Consider the following 20,348-nt stretch of genomic DNA (forward strand, 5'->3'; position numbering starts at 1 on the left):
ACTGAGCCAAAGAAATTACATCAATTAAGTTGAAGCAATTTTTTTTTTCTTTTTGTAATATTGAGGTCTGAACATGTCTTAATTTCCTACCACTTATTTAGAAATTATGCTTTCACTCAGTTTTGGCCAGAAATGCCAACTTTGGACACATTAGATCTGATTTTAATTAAATAAGATTAGTGAAATCTTTTTGCAAAATCTGGCATAAGCTAAGATTCACAGAAGCAGGTCTTTAGTGGGAATGTATTCATTCTAAATGGAAGAGCTACATTTCTATTAATAAAAGTCTTGCAGAACTGACTGGGACTGTTGATTTTTGTTAGTTTTGTTTTGTTTTTTAAGATTAAATAAATCATAATATGAGATTGGCTTCTCTTGACTCCACACTAGAAGAAAGGAAAGCTTAACAAGTACAGCTAAGAAAATAGCACCTGCTTTAATGTAACTTCAGAGGATTAGCTGTTAGCTAAATGTTTAAGCCTTATACATATATACACACTGAAATAAGAAACTTAACTGAACAACATTACAAGTTTTATTTCAGCTACTTACTGTTTTGCCTCCTTTACCAATAACTCTACCAGCAGCATAGGATGGCACTTTTATATGAGCCTCAAGTTTCACTTCTTCTTTAGGTCCAAAGAAATTTTCTTCTTTAAGTTTTCCATAGATTCTCCCTTGAGCCTGCAAAAATGCTTTCAGTTAGAGAATGTGCTTATTGAAACCTAGTTAACTTCAAGAAATTCCACAGACAGGAGAATTCTCCGTACACAACCCTGACAACACGTTTTCCCTAATAAATACAGTAACTATTTTTCTAAAAGAAGTCTTTGTACCAAACTAAGAAGCACAGCTGTCCAACTTTAAAGATTCCATGACAAACCAGGGAATCACGGAGCAATTTAACAGAGATCATTATTCTTCTGCTTTTCAGTAGAAATACTGCTTTTAAAAGAAACTATTGCATCTCTGTAAAAGAGTGGTAGAGAGAAGAACTGTCTGGCTGAAGCATTTTTTATTACACCCAGAAGCACAGAATGTAATTAATTGGCTCCGAAACCTATCCTTTTAAGGATGCTAAAAAAAAAAAAGCCACCCCTACAACAAGTCATGGGATAAAGACTCCAATTAGAGCAAGCGGCTTTTAAAATCCATTACAACATATTGTTTAAAAATAAATAAATCTAAGCTTGCTCAATTTTCTAAAGTGAAAAAATCAAACTACCTAGATCTAAATAGCACCATGGGAACAGTATTACTCTGACCAGCACACAGTTCCCTTTTCTGGGAAACATGCAAGTGCCAGGTAGCAAGAAGAATGTCCACTGAGACTAAGCTCATGAATCTTGCTGATTTTTAAACACATTCTTTTCCTTATTCCCTGCCGTTCATCAGTGAATTCTTGAGAAATGGTAACCAGATTTTCTCTTCTGTATCTCCTAGAGAAATCAAAAGAACATTTCTATTGAGATACTAAAGAGACATGCTCTGTGAAGACCACAAACCTAGGACCACAAAGCCTTTCCAGTTCAGATTCTTTACCACCTTTAAATCACCCTCACCAGCCCTATCACTGCGTACATGCTAAATCCAACCATCTTACAGGCCACCACTGTAATGGAATATGAAAAGTCCAAAAAGATAGCATGACGTGATAATTATGTTAAATAGTGGCAGCTTATTTTATCTTATTTCTGGCTCATGTCCTAAAAGCCTACTCAAGTTCATGCTACTCTAGAATGGGTAAGATGAAACACATTTTGTGACCTTGGAGCTGAAAGTACTCAGTATTTTGAGTAAGTCAGACTCCACCTGAAGAGTATGGAAAAATCTGTAGTGCATAGCTTTGACCTAGATGGGATACTGCAGGTTGTGGTACCCTGTCACAGAGGACAAAAGCTATCATCTTTCCAGTGAAACAAAAGACAACAAAGCCACACAAAAACTCAGTACAACTACCATGTTCTGGCAACATCAACAGCCCTAGAATCAGAGATTCCTACTCCAGGAAAATACTTCAAAAGGTTTTGCCAAAAGCAGATGCAATACTACTCCCAGCCATCATCTTGAGCTAGAGATTTTAAAACTATTTCCAAATTTGTTAGAGACAGACAGTAGCCAGCATAGCCCTTTTTATTTCAATAGCAATGTTTTTCATGTGCATAACACCTTGACAACCTGCATAGACTGCAGGGCTTAGTGGAAGAGGTACTATAGGAAAAAAGCATGCACTACTGCTGAATTATAAAGCAAAGTGGGATGCTGACTTTTTTAAAAGATAGTAATGTATTTCCAACATCTCAAATCTCAGCTCTTGAAAAAGTCTTTAAGGAAAGGAAATAACCTAACTGGGCTGCAGCTCCTTCACGGTAAAATTGTGCCTGAAATATATTGTCTACACTAGATTCCACTTCACTCGCACATGTCCCCTACCCAAGGCAACATGATCATCTCTGAATATTGGTGTCACGGGTATGCCTAAACTCTAGGGAGCACTGCAGCAGAGGCTGTAAACAGTGGTATGTTCTCTTCCCATTGCCTTACTAATAAATAGCCCTGCATACCACAACATCCTCAGGCTACTACTGCAGCTGAGGAAGAAAGGGGTGCAGCCACTGCAGCTACCACGGACATGAATCACAGGCAGTAGAACACAATGTAGTAGGGAAAGGATGCCAAACTCACAGGCTCTGGGATGATGCAACCTCTCCAAGAGCTGGTTACTCATATGAGCAGCAGCTATTCCCTCTTCAAGTTGTTGTGCACCCAGATTACATTCTTGGTGCTTAACAAGCAATAGCCTATGCTCAAAGATAAAGAAGACCCTTCTTAAACAGAGCTTAAGGACAGAATTAATGAAGCTGGGCCCTGACTGTAAGGCATGCTTCAGGTCAACATTGGTGATAAAAGAAAGGACTGAACTCTCCCTCTGCCCATCTTGGTCAAGAAGGCATTGCTCAAAGAGTAGTAAAAGACTACAAGGGCTGGAGCTGAAGGAAGGCCCAAGGGATAACTCCTCTCCTTCACAAGACCAGCATACTCAGGAGCATCACCTGTGCTAGCACATTGATCCCTCTTTGCAAGCAGAAGCCCAAGTGTAGACTGATGTGGTTTTAACCAATGTATGGGGTGCAGAAAAGGGAGACTTTCCTCCTTGGATGATCCAGGTTGGGAGAAGAGCTGGCAAAAGAACTCTGTGGGACTTCACATCTATCTTGGGGAGGAAGCCTGAGGACAAGCCTTTGCCTACATGAAAAGTCAGGGTAAGGGACACCCAAATCTACTTCAGCCTGCTACTACTTGAAGGTAAGTTCACTGAAATCTGATGGAAAGAAAAGGTAGCCAGAATCTGACCTTGTGCTGATCCCAGATCACAAGAGCACCCTATATGTTGAACATGCCATGTGGCCAAGCCCACATGCATGCAGAAAACCTCAAGGAGGCAAAGCTTCTGAATTATGCTTTGCCTTCAACAGCTTCTCTAAAGTATATGCTAACTGAGCAATAATCCCAAATCCATTTAGTTCGCTATTAGCACTCAAAAATACCTGCCCAGATACTTCTCCAGAATTCCTAAAGGCTTTAATGAAACTGATTCTAGATATGCCTGAAGTTTGTGCACCTCCTTCTTGCAAGATGCCCTGAAGCAAAAATACAAAGACAAAAACCGAGAACAAGCAAGAGAACAATGCCAGGGCATGAACTCTCAAGTGACTTTCTACCTGCTCTGGGCCTCATCTGCAATGAGGCCAGGCTGCTGCACTGAGCTGTCTGCATCACTCCTAACGTCGTCAACTCCTTTGGGAGTAACTAGATTTATCCCTTGGCACTTCAGACAGAAGGCCACTCCAGAACTCAATTTGAAAACAAATGAGATAAATCATGTTGAGTATCTCCTTGTAGTTGTAGTGGAAATACAATTAGAAATCTTGCATTTATCTGTAGAGCTACCCAAAAAACATTTCCCATTTGGCATGCAACCGTAACCTGGGAAGACTCAGTCTCTCATCTTGTCAGCTTTGTTATTTCAACTAAACACACTAAACTGTTGCATGTATTAAGACAGGCTAGAAAGACTGAACTATTGTGCTCATAGATAAAAGAGAAAATTAGGAATGTAATATGGCCATATTTTCATGCTAGACTTGATTCTAACTTACATGAAACTCCCACCAGTTTTCAGGTGACCAGAATGTGGCCTGTGATAGTACTGTATTACTTTTACTCATATGAGATACCTTTTGGCAAAAGGAAAGAAAAAGTGAAGCGTTTACTAAAATTCTGAATAAAATGGTGGTTGGAACCAAGTGTTTTATTTTCAATATTGTCCCTTACAGTCCAAAGGCTACTACAGACTGACAAGTTTTTATATGTTGTACCTTGAACTGAGCTTCTGGAGGTCCAGTGATGATAACCATTCTCAGCTTGGCATCTGGTCCTTCAGCAGGAGCAATCTGGAATGGATAAACATAGCTTTTGGTAGCTATCTTTTGAAGGAATAGTTTAAAGCCTCCTCCTCCCCATTTCAGTCTCACATTCTGTTCAAGAGTGAAAAATTATTCGTTACAGCAGCAGCATTACCCTTCAGTCATGACAGGTTTGTTCTCTTTAAAGTGCATTAATTAGCTATAATGAAATACAGATAAATTGACTAAACCATAAGCAAATTTACTTCTGAAAATTAAAAGCGTAGCTACTCATCCATATATGGTGAAATCCCACAAGGCATTTTCATGTGGCTATGAGTGATGTAGGACATGTAGCCTTCAAAAAGACAAGTATGGTTAATAGACCAAGATTCTCTTCCCTACCCACTAACTTAAATATTCTTTCTAACAAGTTTTGCTCATTAGCAAAAGTTTGCGTCCGTCCCCCTGAAAACAGAAGATCACTTTACTGTTTTAACTAATCAGATCCAAAAACATTCCTCTATACTGGACAATGAGTTCGCAGTTTCCAAGGGGTTTGTATCTACAGACATTTATTTGTATGACCCAAATAAAAATTAAGCTCCACCAGAGCTGAGACAGAGACGCCTGTAGGGTCTTTAGCAGTTCATGTCACCACAAAAGTAAGATTTCTGTGGGTGTTGTTCTCAGACTCCAGTGGCATTAAATAATTCAAACTAGCCTCTGACATTCTGGATGAATCTTTTGTTTATCACAACTGACATCTCCATTGTTGCATCTACTATTACATAGCTGCTGTTGAATGGGCAATATATTAAACACTACAGGATTTCATCTTAGCTGTTGGCATAGGGATGTTATTCATATTTAACAGCTGTAGTTTATTTCAGACAAATTACCAGTCACCATGCATCATTTTCACTAAAGAATTTTGCTAACGGAAGTTTATATAATTATTCATATTGTACCCTAAGATGGAGAAGACATTGCATACTAGATATCTGGTTTGCATATTTATTTTTCATATGATTTCTGCATTCCAACTGGCTATATCTAAAGATACACATTCATTTTACAGCAGTACATGTATATGACATGACGTTGTGGTAAAGGCAAGCACGGATTAAATCCATTCATTCTTTGGAACACATATTTTAGAGGGACAAAATTTCAAGGCACATTTGGAGGCAGCTGACTTAACAGAGCTTAGCCTGATAATTGCTGTTCGTGTAAAAAGGACATTGTAGTTTGCCTCTCAATCACCTCATGTTTTCTTAGCGAACACCAGTGCCATTATTGAAATTTCAGGGAAAATATTTTCCATCAAGCCTTCATTACATCTTGCATGTGTTTAAGTGTTCTGGGACATTTTTTGCTTTGCTTTTATCTTAGAATGTCCTCTTCTCAGCAGCTTAAGTAAAAGATGGCTGAGGGCTGTGAAAGAAACATGTACTAACTAACATTTCAATGCCTGAAGGGGCAACCTAAGAGACTTCAGTGTTAATTTTGGCTGTCTGGTCTTGGAAGAAGTTACATACATATAAATAGGATCCAAGTGGTGAATTTTTAACTTCTGAGAGAAATAGCTTTACATTCCTAACTGGAAAACAACCAGTCTTCCATATGCTGTCACAAGCTGACAACTTCATACACCTAAAACCTGTAAAGCTCATCCCAACTCCTTCAGAGACAGGAAGGGCTGCTCTGAGAATAATTCATAACCAAGGAGATACTAATGGTTCCCAGCAGGTCCCAGCACTGTAGTACAGGGTGGGCAGCAGACAGCCCAGAAATCTCTGCCTGGCTCCTTTGCTGAATAATTCAGTCTGCTGGAGCCCCACACTGACCCTTCATTACCAAGCAATGACCCCCAGCACAGGGACACAACATGAGCACATCAACAGCCACATGCACCTCTGAAGTGACAGGCTGGGCACCGCAGCTTTGTGCAGAACCCCCGTGCATCTGCAGTTTATTTAGTCTTGCTTCTTGGCTAACAAGTTTCATCAGATCTACAAAGCTCAGCACGAGCACGAAGATGATGCGTGGAGATGTAAAATGTTTTCATCTGGAATAATCTACAGCACAACTCAAAACAAGTTCAGTGTCATGCACAAAGACTTTATGTCCTCCACAAAGTACGATTACTACAGCCAGGCAAGATAAAAGTTAGTCAGGCAGCACTCCCTCCAACTCTTAGCTAAAAGCACAGATTCCTTGATGATTCCCAATTTATTATTGTGCTCAGAAGTTATGATAAAGAGCAGGTGGTCAGCACAAGGGAAGTTCAGAAGTTTTGAATAATTTACTACTGTCATATTTAACACTTTCACACAGAAGCAAGTGTGCTGCTCCATATTGTTCTGTCAGATTACAGGTGAAGTTGCATTTTTGTTTTAGTTGATAAGCATACATGCAACTTCCTAATTTAGCAAGCATACTCTATAACTGTACAGTTCTGTTAAGATTTAATCCTATTTTAACAAAAATATTCTTTACTTTATTCCTACTAAAGGAACAAAAGACCAGAGCTTTCACAAACTTTTAACTGAATTTCAATTAATACAGATATGTTAAATGTGTTGGGTAGAGGGGTGCCAGCTAGTAGAGGAAGCCTGAGGCCACAGCTAGCCAGATGCGTGAGAAACATGGGAAACTCCCTTTCCACTAAACTGTCTTCCAAGGACCAACTAAAGAACTAGTTTGGACGTGTTCTTGGAGGTCCAGGTTATTTCACATTTCTCTCTCCACCTAGCACTACCTTCCATATACCACTTAATCTTTAGATACAGACCATGGGAATGGGGAGAGAAAGAGGAAATACATGTGATACATCACACCTCCATGCAAGACAGATTTGATAAAGAAAAATCAACACCTCTCACTTTCTTTTATTCAAATTTTCCCCTAAAAATATGATTATTAATACTCTACTAATGTAAACCATGTGGTAGTATAACAACTATTTAATGTACTGCTCAATAGAGGATGGAACTGGGCAGTGTGCCAGTTGGTTGACTGGCCAGTATATGGTTTGGCATTCAGCAAACCATACACAAGATTCATTCACCAGGGTCCCCCAATTATTTTGTTCTGCACACTTAGATGAACACCTTCCAAGCCAAGCCCAGCCTAACTGGCTTCACCAAGCTCAAGTCAGCATAGCCAACTCCTGCCTCTCTGCCCCTGACCTTTGGCAGATCCCTGCCATAGCACTCAATAAACAGGCCACATCATCTGAGTCAAAAAAGAACTGAGAAGAAAACATTTGATTCATCTCTGCAGGAAAATGTTAATCTAACATCACAAAACAAAGCTACACACTGTAATTTTTTTTCTTTTTTTTTTACTTCTTAAATTTAGGCCCAAACATTATCTTTACAGTATAGAGTAGCAGAACTGGCTATTTACAAGAAAAAAAGCTCAAGCCTCTAGAGAAGATATTTGTGGTTACAATGGCATTAGTAGCAGAAACCCAAGGCCTTACTACCACTGCAATTGGTACTAACCGCTATAGACAGCCAAGGAGAATTTCACCAAACTGACTAAAATTCAAACTTAAGCTTCCATTAGGTCAACCTCTGAAACCGTCTTGTTCTTAGCTACATTGAGGCAGTCAACAAACAGCTGGATGTTAAAGAACTGACCAACGCCAGGAGCTTGGAGTACGTGGATGATTTTAACACACCAGTGCTTCAGCATTGAGACGTCAGAGCTTGACAGCCCAGACCGATCCATCTAGAACAGAGCAAGAGCAGCCACAGCAGTAGGAGACTTCACCTGTGCTGTTTTTAGAAGGGGAATTTACCTCACCAATTTTCACTTTACCAAAAGCAAAAAGAAAGCCTTTAAGCACTGCATCATTAAGACTTAAGTCTGTTTCTAAGAAATGGAGACCACCAAAGTAGTTTTCTTTGCAGCTTATATTTCACACCTCAGGAGACGTTTGAAAACATGCTTCTAATTTTCTTGTCTCAAGGAAGATTAAAAGATGATTTATAAACAAATGTACCATTTATCACATCACATTCTAAGTATGGAGTGGGGGAGGACATTCACAAAAACACGGCTTGTGCAAACTTGCTGGAAGTGTCATGTAGAATAGACAGAAAGTTAGACAGTGTAATAATACCTTAATAGATGCCCCTGCAAAACGAGAAAGTTGTTTGATGTGCTGTCCCTGCTTGCCAATAATAGCTCCAACTGCCAAGGCTGGGATGAACAGATGAACAGTCTCAGACTCGGGCTGTTGCTGTGGGGAAGAAGGAAATATGCAGTGAATGTTTTTGAACATTACGAATCAGACTGACAGGAAAACGGGTATGGAACAGGCATGCATGGAAATGAGGGGAAAATCTTATGATGCCCTGTGATGTCTGAATATAAGGGTCTGGCTTTTTCTGGGAATCACAAAAGTCACAGAACATGAAAGAACAGTTTGAGCCAAAAGAGGATTCTTTCATCTTTTATAAAATACTTGCAATTTTAGTGCTTCGAGTTTTAAAAAACAATTGAGGTGTTGCTTCTTTGCGAGGCTTTCATTCTTACCTGTCACTGTCTGGATTCTCTTCCACATGCAAGACTGCAGATGAGGCTGCTACAAGCAGAAGGGCTACAGCCTGAGCAGGCAAACTCTTTCTAGTTTTCCTAGTTATTTTCTTTCACTTTAGATTGTGCTGAGAGCAGCACAAAAACCCTCAGAGTTACATGTATGCTACAATTTCCTTTATGTGGGAGTGATCTGGAATGATAGCCAGCTTGAAAACTGCCAGCGATTCCTCCTGTGTAACATTATGCAACAGTTGGAGCCTTGGCAGCAGACCTCAAGCAGGCTAGTAAATTAAACGCCAGATTAGGCGTTCTTAAAAGCAAGAGGACCCTAACATTGCGCCCACTGGATAATCAGGCACCACTGCAGCTTCCAACTGCTTTCAAGCAGACACCCCAGCTGGAAAGCACAACATAACACTTGAGATCCTCTCTACGTGCTGCACAGTGATGATTGAACCGCAGGTTACATATGCCACAGTAAGCCATAGCTATTTTACCAGTCTCAGAAGAGCTCGTCTCACACTACTGGAGCACCGCCAAGTACCCACTACGTTACCGTACCATTAATCCATCCACTTACGTCAGGGTTACTTCTCAAAAGCATTTCACACAAGCCTTTCTTTGAACTACAAGGTATTTAAAAACACACACGCACACACACACCCCTTTTAAAGCATTTCTTCCTCTGTAGCCCGCTTATGTATTTTCAAAATTTGTACAAAGCCAACAAGCCCTTTTCCCTCAGAGGTGTTCGAAGACAATGCACCATCCTCATCCTCACTTTCTCTGTGCCCACCATGCAGATCAGCCCAAGCACCAGTGAGCAGAGCACATGGGACCAGCTGTGCTCATTTAGCTTTGCTCACTTGCATATGTTGGTAGGGATACAGACCCACATATGGAAGCTTACTAAAGCAGCTTTTTCTGGGATATTTTCAGAAAGAGATATGCTATATGAACACAAAGCAAAAAGCAGCTGCAATCCTAAGGAAGCTATCTCCATTTATTTTTAAGTTTCAGTAACTTCTTTCAAGGGGAAACAAAGTCCCAGTGCATTAACTGTAAACAAATCAGAACAAAATGCTTGTTTCCAAGTTTTACGACTTTATTTTTGGTAAACACAAGTCAACTGTAACCTCAGGGGAAACAAATTCCAGGCACAGCTCCACGTACCAGGTGAAGAAACCCCAAAATAGGATATTGAGAATAGAAACACATTCTGCAGTCACTTTACGTGATCACAACAGTTACACAATTTAGCCTGTGTTTTCACATGTACAAGGCATCAGGATTCACAGTCAGTTTATGCTGGTTTAAGCCCACGTTTTCCCTGGACGCAGGTTGCAGCCCTCCACGCCTAGCATCCCCATTGCCCTGCATGCTCTGAGGCCAGCAGGATTGCAGATCCAGCTGATTTTTAAGGCAGGCAATGGGTCCCTGACCCAAATAATCAGGGAGCCACACAAGTGGTAGTACTGGAACAAGGGAGGAAGCAACAACAATTAGGTCAGGGCATGGGAAAAGGTGGGAACACCCCTTTTAATCTGCCTACAGATCAGTTTAAAACGATCTCAAAACTACGCCCTGAAACTACATATTTGTAATGAAAGCTACCAGTCACTTCAGTATATATGTTAAACCGCTTTCCAAAAGATTACTCATTTTCTCCTCCTATTATTACAAACATTCTGTGAGTGTACTCATAGTAAGTCCTTTTACATGTTCATTGTGAATCCAGCAAGATTTCCAGTAATTTGGAAATGCTACTGTAGGTACTTGGTTGATCTCCCCACTTCAGAAAACTGTTTCTAAATGGATACAAATTCATAAGGCATTTGGGTTTTTCCAGTTTTGTTGCAAGGACCCATACTAACTGCACTGGATGTAGAGGCAACCTCTCTTTCCAATCCAGGTGCAGACAGCTTAGCCACCCCTTGCTTGCTCATCTCCTTGACCCCCACCTTCAATTGTCCACACATGCTCCAGCCCCTGCAAAAGTCCACTGCCAAAGCTTTCCCTCCCACACGCAACTCCAGCCACCCTCTTCCAGCTAAACTTTTGAGTTAATGCACGAACTTTCCAGCTAATTCATACAACACTGCTACAAATCAAACGTGTAACTTGACTTGGTTTTCAAGGCTTTACACAGCTTCTACCTAAATCCACCTCCAGACACATTTCTTTACCATAGAAACAAATCAAACTTCATTACTTTTGTTTGCAGATATTTCCTGCCTTCCCTCTGTTGCCCATCTGCCTGCAGCGCAGTTTTCCCCTCTTCTTCCCAAAGCTTGATTTCAAGCCACTTTCTTGGCTAGATTCAATTCACCACTGAAATTCCTTTCTGCTGCCTCACCCTTAAACATAAAACATGGGCAACAAAGGCAATGAAAGACAGAAGATGTACACGTGTCTTTCCAACTGTACAGTCAGCTCACTGTAGCTCTCTCCCCCCATCCCTCCTCATAATTTTGACTTGTTGATACATTTCAACTTCTTTTTTCCTAAAGGATTTTATTATTATTATTTTTGTGTGAGTGAGGTTCTGTAACATTAAACTTCCATTTTGGTGTAATAGTGATATATGTTCATTAAGGAACAGCGGAAAATCTGTCAATACTGAGCTGTTTATACATTGTCATTTTTCAAATTCTTGTCTGCAGAAGCACATTGCCACATACGTATAACCAAATTCATCTCCAGTATAACATCATGCAGGATTTACAGAGATTATGTCCATTTCCTTACCCACACTGATTTTTAACCACTCAAAAAGCCATACTGTTTGATTTGTTTTAAAGCATGAACATCAAAAACAACAGCTCTTTCTTTTTTCTTCTGGCAGAAATCAAGTCTAGCTAAGGCTTTTAAGAGAGTATCATAACATCAAGTTCAATTTATTATCTGTCCACCTCCTTACCCACAATAATTTTAAAATCCTTTTGTATTTACTGGAAGACTATCCTCCAAAAGAAACACATCAAAATGTAATGCAATGACTACACCACCCATCAATCTTACAGATGCTTCTGGGGATCTTAGGATGGAAGAAAATCAACTATAATTTAATCTTCCCCATGCCACGCCACATAAGTCATAGAGCTTTCCAGGAACTTCTAGCATGAGTTATATCAGAAATAGATTCCTAGATCTTAAACATATGTTAGAAGCACTAAATTTAGGGAACTAATTTCCCACTGTGTGGAATCTGAGCTTCAACGTTCACTCCCTTAACAAGGCCAAGTTTGCTTAAACATATACTTAAAATTTAAAAACTAAAATATGTGTGTATATATATATATATTGGAGACTATCTGTCTGTAATGACTCTAGAGAGCATCCTGCAGTTCATCTTCTTTACTTCATAATTTTAAGGGCCTTAATGGTATAGTTATAAATTTAAATACTTTTCAGTCTAAATGTTGAAGTAGTGTGCACTCGTTACTGAAGTTGTAAAGTTCATTAAGTCATGGAATTAGTCATCAACTAATTTTTGAAAACAGTCATGTCTCCTGCACATGGAGAATTCTGTGCAATTTTTCTCCTCTTTCCCATTCACTTTATTTTCCCCCCACATAAGAAAACAGTTTATTCAAGACTGGGAACTGACAGAAACATGGAAAAAAATCTTTTAAATGAGTAACCTAAGTTCTCCAAGATGTATGGTCTATACGTCTACCCTGATTCGTGAGTAACTGTCTCAGAGGTCTGTGATGCACAGACCACCTCTTCTGCCCTAACAATATTTGTGGGATGGGCTCAGGACTAGTCCACCCTAATGTTGAACAGGTCCAAACAGTACAAAGCAAGCCACATACTCTTCTGGGCAGTGGGGTGGGAGGCCTGCATCCACATACTCTTCTGGGCAGTGGGGTGGGAGGCCTGCATACACTTCAGGAATATGGCTTTGGGGAGAGAAGTTTCTGTCACGTGTAGCTGTGGCACACAGCTAGACAACACCAGGATGTTCACTCAGATGGATAACTTAGGTTTTTTAGATTTAAAAAAAAAAAAAAAAAAAAAAAAAAGGGGGCTCCAGAAACAGAGATTTCTTAGTTCTAAGAAACAGATTCTTGAAGAGCATGGTGACCAGAAACAATTAATTCAGTTCATAAACAGCTGATAATACTTGCTTTGTTTCTACAAAAATCAGTATGCTTTAAACACAAAACAGGCTTGATAAGGAATTTTCATCTATGTCCCGCACATTTAACTAATGAAAACAATTTTAAATGCTGGTTTTGTTCATTAATTAGATTCCAATTTCCATCCAAATGTAGCCTGATGAAAAATCAGAAGTTAAAAATTAATCAATCAAGCAAATAAGAAAAGCACCTTTCATCATTTTTTAACAGAAAATGGAAAAAATATATTAACCAAAGCAAATGGTAAACTGCATACTTGTTTAAATAGAAAGATACATTCACTACGTTAGCAAAGGGTAGCTGTGGTAGTACAGACTACACTAAGGCTTTCAGAAAGGTAACTAAAGTACAGATGTAAAACTTGATAAGTCAACTTAAATCAAATTTCCTGCTTGCTCAATTAAATCATGATTGAAACAGTGATCTAACACAGAGATGTAAATTAATCTACCCCATTGGATGAAGCTAAGCAACTGCTTCTGCACACCAGTAGCTCTAAAGTTTTAGTCCAGTCCAACTGTTTTTCCTGTAGCAGCTTGGATACACCTCCTTCCATACCTCCTGCAAGTCCCTGAACACCAGCCATCTGTCACTAGCCTAATAGCCCTTATCAACTATTTCTTAAAAAAAAAAAAAATCTTTTTAAAATTCCCCACCACCTCCATCCAAGGTCTAGCTTAATCTGTTCCTAAATCCTGTGCTCCCTGGCTGCTTCCCCATTACATTGGACTTGTCTGGAGCCCCTACACTACAGGTACCATCAGGATGGTCCCCTTCACTCCAACCAGATTCTGCAGCCCTACAGAAGATTTTCACAGGACAATTGCTTCTCTGCTGCCATCCCTACCACATTATAGTTTACTCTTAGCAAACTGGCTTAGCAGAGTAGTCATTAGAAAGATCTGTAGAGCCCAATAAGCTGCCCTTGGGATAAGCTTACTGTAACACTTCTGCCAAGGCCTGGTGCAACCGTCTCCAAACTGCCCAAAAGCACACACAAGAGGGAGAGCTTTTCCCTTACCTGATAGAGTATCAGAAGGAAAAGCATTCCTCCTCATCTCACACTTGTATAACAGCCAAAGCATGGCCAGGCAAGGATGAAAACTCAGAAAAATAGAGCTATGATTCTTCAGATAGATGGTGGTAGGTAGGTCCTAAGCCACCAGAGTTGGGGGAGTGGTCATTGTATTTGGGGAATGGTATTTAAAAAAACCCAAACACACAGACAGAAACAAAACCACAAAAAACCCAAACACCACTAAAAAAAAAAGTTTTGCCTCCTCAGTTCTTCCCCAAGATGAACCCCCCTCTCTTGCTCTTGGCTGCTGCTAGGTCAGTCCACAGCACCCTCAGTCAGTATGAGCATGTGATCCCACCCATTGCAGGACTCATAAGGGGACAAGTTTTTTATTTATGTCCCTCATGTTAACTTGAGCATTAATCTCAGTCTTTTTCTGCAAGCCTGCCAACAGTACAAATTTTTTTCCAGTCATGTTTTTAAGTGTCTCCACAGACCCCTTGCTCCATCAAATGTATGTGGTTGGTACATCCATGGCAACATTTGGGATAAGGTTGTAAATCTTTAAAAATACTGTACTCACTGAAGTAAATAGGATTTTGTGCCAGACATCAATGGGAGCAGAATCAGATCTTTGCTGGTTTCTAAGCCCATTACGCTTCTCCAGTACATGTTTTCATTTACTCTAAATGTGTTGCAAATGAATTACCTTAGGATGAGACATTTAAAGTCACAAAGTAATGTTATCCATTTATAGTCAGCATCAGTTTTTTTAGCTGCGAGGGAAATAATTAAAAACTATTTTAAGACTGCATGGAACAGTCTCAGCCAACATTTGGCTACCATCTAGCCCGGTGCATTATTGGTGGTTTTTTTGTTTTTAAATAGTAAACAAATCCACTTTGTAAAGTAAAAATTACAACCAGTAGATGACTGCATTAAAAAGTTCTCTTTTGCCATTTTCCCCCTTCCCAACTGCCATGATCACCATCACCAAGGCAAGGCAGATTTACAGATGACTCACTTGGTCTTCAGAATACCTTAAGGTTTGTCAGCAAGTAGCATATCATTTCATTCAAACCTTCTACCAGACCCAAAGTCAAAATTTAAGCCATATTTTTGCAACGCACTGTGAAGAATTATCCTAGCCTACAGCTATACCACGTGCTCTTACTTATTTAGTAGTAAAAACTTGCAGCAAGGGGAAACCAACATTAAGCTAAGTATCCTTGAAGACATTCCAGAAGGATTCAATGCATTGATTAAAAAAATAAGCTTTTGACACCAGTGAAAGAAATCCTAGTGTCTTCATTTTCCAATACTAATACTAAAAGTTTAAGCCTTCGTTGGAAACAAGAGGCCTATTAAGGAAAACTTAAAGTCTTGGTAGATAGGTCTAATGTGGTCCACAGTTTTACAACATTGTTGCAAATACCTCTTGGGTCACCACTGCCTACACCAGCTGGAGTGGTGCTGCCAGTGTAGGTTAATAAACCTAAGCCTGAGCTCCCCCCACCCTCTGACCTTTTCCGGTTCATTTAGAACAGATTTAAGACCATACTGCAAGTCTAAAACTTTCTGCTGTATTCACTACCTGAAAAGCCAGGACTACGCTCAGAAGGTAACAGAGTTCTTCACTGCTGAACTCAGTCAGCCCAGAGCTAGCAAAACATAATTTAAAAGCAGCAATGTGTATTTTTAGCTTCACTCTGGACACCCTGAAACATCACCCATTTTCCCATGCACAAACCATACTGCCACCATCCACCCAGGGCTTCATCTTCACATGAACCCCAGACTGATGCGAGAGGCAGGAGTGGTGGGAAGGATTTGCAAGTATGACAAGGAACTCCCACAGCAGCTTCAACTTCACACTTGCAGCAACCTTCACCTAGTGTGGCCAGGAGCTCATCACACCACCTCCCTCCACTGTCCGGGTCTCTGGGCTGGCAACCTGCTGTGTTCAGAGCAGAGCTGGCTCCCCCTTACCCTGCAAGCATCATGTAAGAAACACTCCTGTCACTAGATGAACCAAGAGCATGACCCTTTCTGAGACAATCAGCCCACAGCAAAGCCACACGTCTCTACCTCCCCCCACCCCCCACCAGTTCTGGACACCCAGAAAGTACACCATGCCAGGGGGAGCCCTCTGTTCAGCTGGCTGAGCTGGTCCTCGCAGTTGAAAACCTAAGCAATAACACCTGTCTGCTTTTCCAATTTGGGGACTACTGCATTTCAACACCTGAAACTCAAACACAGCTGGTTATTACACAATGGTCAGTACCTTAAGAGAGATGCTACTAAAATCATCTCACTACTACTCACTCTACTTCTTGGCTCACAGCTTTAGTACTTTTCATCACCGTTGTCTTCTACCTGGCAAGCCATGGGGATCTCCTCAGACTACTAGAAGTCACTAACAGGACCGCACCTATCAGAAGTGTTTCCAACACGAAAACCTAGCCAGGAGCAAGGGGGTAGAAATCACAGAAGCAGAGAAGGAACATTTTCTGGCAGGCTGGTTATAAGGCATTTCACAAGCAGGAACAGGTCTGACATATTTCTGAACATGGCATGAACTTCTTGTTTTTGCAAAATCTGATAGGCCACAATGCCAAAAAAAGCAATCTGCCACCTTTTATTCTAAATAGACAGCCAAAAGCAGAAATCAAAACAAGGAACAGATTGTGAAACTACGTAAGCAGGAATTTTGCTGGTCATTCACAAGCAGCAAACATAGGTATTTGGTGTTGCAACACTTCACGACCACCAAAACAAACGCTTATGTATAGAAACACTTCCACTTCAAATATCGTGTCTGTGACACACTGGCCACATGGGTACTCCAGGCTCCTAGAAGTTGCCCGTGAAATCTGTGGCTTTGCAAGATACAGGTACTCGTCAGCTCTGGTTTACAAAGACACTGCTCTCGGATTCCTTGGCAGCTGCAAAGAAAACAGGTTGTGAAAACACAGAAAGGTCACTTATTTTTCCATCACGTTTAATGAACAAACAAACCAGAGGTGGAGCCAGCTACACCAGAATGAGGACTTGACCTATTTTTGTTTCTGGCTTGAAGGAGCTCAGCACACTTTAGTAACAAAATATTATTTGGCACCTTAAGGAATTAAATTTCCCATTTAGTTTTACATTCAGAAGATGCTGAGCCTGGTACTTCAAGCTTGGCAGTCTGAGATATTTGAGGGAACACCAATTAAATCTTCTTCCCACAACAATAATCTGGGAGCAGGGGACCAACGCAAGTTCCTATCTCTTGTCCCAAGGAACTACAAGTATCACTACAAGTATTCAAACCTGCAGTGAGGAAGAAGCCATTTTTATTTTTAAAAGTGTGCATTACTAGTTAGAGAGTGATACTATTTGCGTTATGACAACCTCAGAACTGTAAAAAGAGCTATTAAGAATAACTGGAGGCTTCAACACCTTGGAAAAGACACCAACTGTCAACTTGCCAGATCTTTATACATCATACAGTGCCAATTGCATTTTTGCTTCCCTCACTAGGGGCCAGTCCATCTCCAGAGGCAGAATATTTTCTGATTACTCCGGACATGGGTCCCTGCCAACACAGCATGGTAGGAGCAGGAGACTTCAAGGCGGTGGGAGGACCAACCATTTTCTCCACAGGGCAGAACAATCCCACTATGTTATGCACCATGGAGCAAGTTTCTTAGTTGTCAAAAATGCATCATTAATGAATTTCAGAAACTAAGCAGCAGGAAAGGTATACTCAAGGCACTGAGGTTACAATCCTTTTAAAGAATTCTAATTAGCTGGTAGTGGTTTTTTCAGACAATGCTGTTATCCTATAGTACCCTTCTCAAGATCGTGTGTGCTGCATATGTATAGTTTTCATTTCACCGATACAAAACCATTTTGTAAAAACTCTGGCAAATCCTTCTTCACCCCCAAAACCACATCCTCTTTTGGCTGTAGGACAGCTCCTCACAAAATCATCTACTGCTTAACAAGCTAGCCAAGTTAGGGCAAAGCCACTTACAACTACACACATTATAGATGTACATACATTACTACCCCTGGGTAGTTTAGATGTAACAGTTGCATGAGCTAATCCTATCAAACCCAGACATCCAAAGGAGCCCAACTCCACCAAGTAAGAGTCAAAGTACCTGGAAACACAGGACAGTTTTTCCTCTTCCTTGTCTCTCATCTATGCTCAGGGCATCAAATGAAGGCCCTCAATGAAGCAATTTTTCATTTTAAATTACTTTTCTTTCCTGCCAAAAGCACAATACAGTTATTTCTTCTCTTACATCTATGCAGTATAGAAGATTTCTTCTTTACTATTATTATTTAAGAAAATTACTGTAGAATAAAGAAGGAATCTCTCTCTTGATCACAACATCTTCTAAGGAGAAAGTTTTCCATTGGCATGTTCCTCACCTGCAACAAAAAGCTTCAAGAGATGGCAAAAAGAATGAAGGAAAGCAACCTGTCAGCCTAGCTGTACAAGCCTTTTTTGTCATCCGAAAAAGGTGGTTTGATTGCTTGGTTTTTGTTTACTGTAGGAAACTACCTCCCCACCCCACCCCACCCTTCCTAGAAGCCTCTATGCATATCACATAACCTGAAAATTAACTGTGAGGCTAAAGAAAAGGTTAGAAAGAGTGCATTTTGAGGGTAGACCTTTAAGAAGCTACAACAGGTATGCAAAAAGACCAGTAGAGAAAGCAGTCCTACAGTGAGCAGAGGAGCATCTCTTCCCCTTAGCTAACTTCACACAGCCCAAGTTCAGCCGTCTCTTACAGGACCTTACAGATGCAGGAGAGCAGTAGGCATGAACTCCTCTTGTGGAGGAAAGCTGTCTACCTCTCACCTTCCTATATGTTTAAGTACATCTGCCATGCAACAGAGAGAATTCTATTGCCCTGTTTCAGGACATTCAAGGACAGGATGAGCTCTCTACAGGTTAGCCCTCCTTCCCCCATACCCTTGGGATGCCAAATTTCAGACCCAAAGGCTACAAAAGAAATGCAGTCAGATGTACAATTAAACATGCAGTTTCAATTAGAAAAGGAAAGGTGCAACCTGCTTAATCCCAGTAGATGGGCCAGGTGTATTTAATTGCATGACTGTACACAGTTGAACTCTTAAGACAAGGATTTCTTGTTTGTTTGGAGCTTTAAAATCTTCAGTGTTGCATGAGAACAAACTTCTATTCTCGAGAGACAAGTATGTGCATATTCTCCCCAAAGTTCAGCAGACAGAAGCAACAACATCATCAAAACAGCTTTAAGCAGTACAACACTACATCTGAAGCAGTTTGGTTGGGATACTTTCTAAAACATTTTTTGTGGCAACATATCTTCTGGAAAACATAAGCACGGGGCATATTCACTTTTGCAGAATCTTAATCTCCTCCTCATACAAATCCCAATTCTTCATGCAGGTACTCAGCTCATGACATTCATTATGAGTGACAGTGGGCAGACTAGCAAAACTATTTGCAATTGTGTCAGAACTGCAACACACAGAAGCATTTAAGTGCGGAGTTAAGGAGAAAGATTTAAGACTAAACAGAAAGTCATCATTCTCCAGGCCCAAAAGCAGCTGGACGAGATATCAACTACAAATAGGCACAGAAAGGCTACCGGTCCTTAGTATGGCCACACAAGGGTACGCTTTCATCAAAAAACCCATTAGTTTTATCACATCACCAGGGTCATAGGAGTAAAATCATGTCCATTTGACAGTAAAAAAGAATTTTTAACTCCTAATATTCTTAACTGAGACATTTCTTAACTCCTACTTTTTCCTCAAACTTTAAAACATTTCAATGATTCCCATGTGTTCCAATTTACTTGTCTTTTAGGAAGCCAGATTAAAATATACAAATTTTGGATTTTTGCAAAAAGAGACAGGAAAATTCAGGAATGGAAACACAATATGCAATTCCATTGTATCCCTTTTAAATGGCTATAAAAAATGAGTGCTTTAAACAGGCAAACAGAGCTTGGACTTTGCATATAAATTATACAGTTGCAATATTAAGAGTTTTCACTAGTGATAGTAAATATATTTTAAAAAAAAAAGAATGGTTAGCCTGCACTAGATGTGGTGCTCAGACACTGTTAGCCACATGCAGCAGACGTGCACAGATATGCATGTTTATATCTGCAAACAGACAGGTACCAAGGACAGCCTGTGCCTCCCTGTATGGACTCTGCTGCCAGGACAAAGGGT

The 20,348-nt window shown here is 40.3% G+C and overlaps 1 protein-coding gene across 2 annotated transcripts in view; it reads right to left on the reverse strand.

The window, feature by feature from the left end:
- Positions 1-20,348, reverse strand: part of IGF2BP3 (insulin like growth factor 2 mRNA binding protein 3) — a 116,671-nt gene that overhangs the window by 2,216 nt on the left and 94,107 nt on the right. For both annotated transcript variants that reach the window (XM_075050712.1, XM_075050720.1), the window contains 3 exons: positions 8,542-8,661; positions 4,380-4,454; positions 553-684 (listed from right to left, as the gene is read on the reverse strand). In XM_075050712.1, coding sequence (XP_074906813.1) covers positions 553-684; positions 4,380-4,454; positions 8,542-8,661 — 327 coding nt within the window. The remainder of the gene's footprint in view (positions 1-552; positions 685-4,379; positions 4,455-8,541; positions 8,662-20,348) is intronic.

The sequence above is a fragment of the Buteo buteo genome, chromosome 2 (assembly GCF_964188355.1).
Source record: "Buteo buteo chromosome 2, bButBut1.hap1.1, whole genome shotgun sequence".
NCBI lineage: Eukaryota > Metazoa > Chordata > Aves > Accipitriformes > Accipitridae > Buteo > Buteo buteo.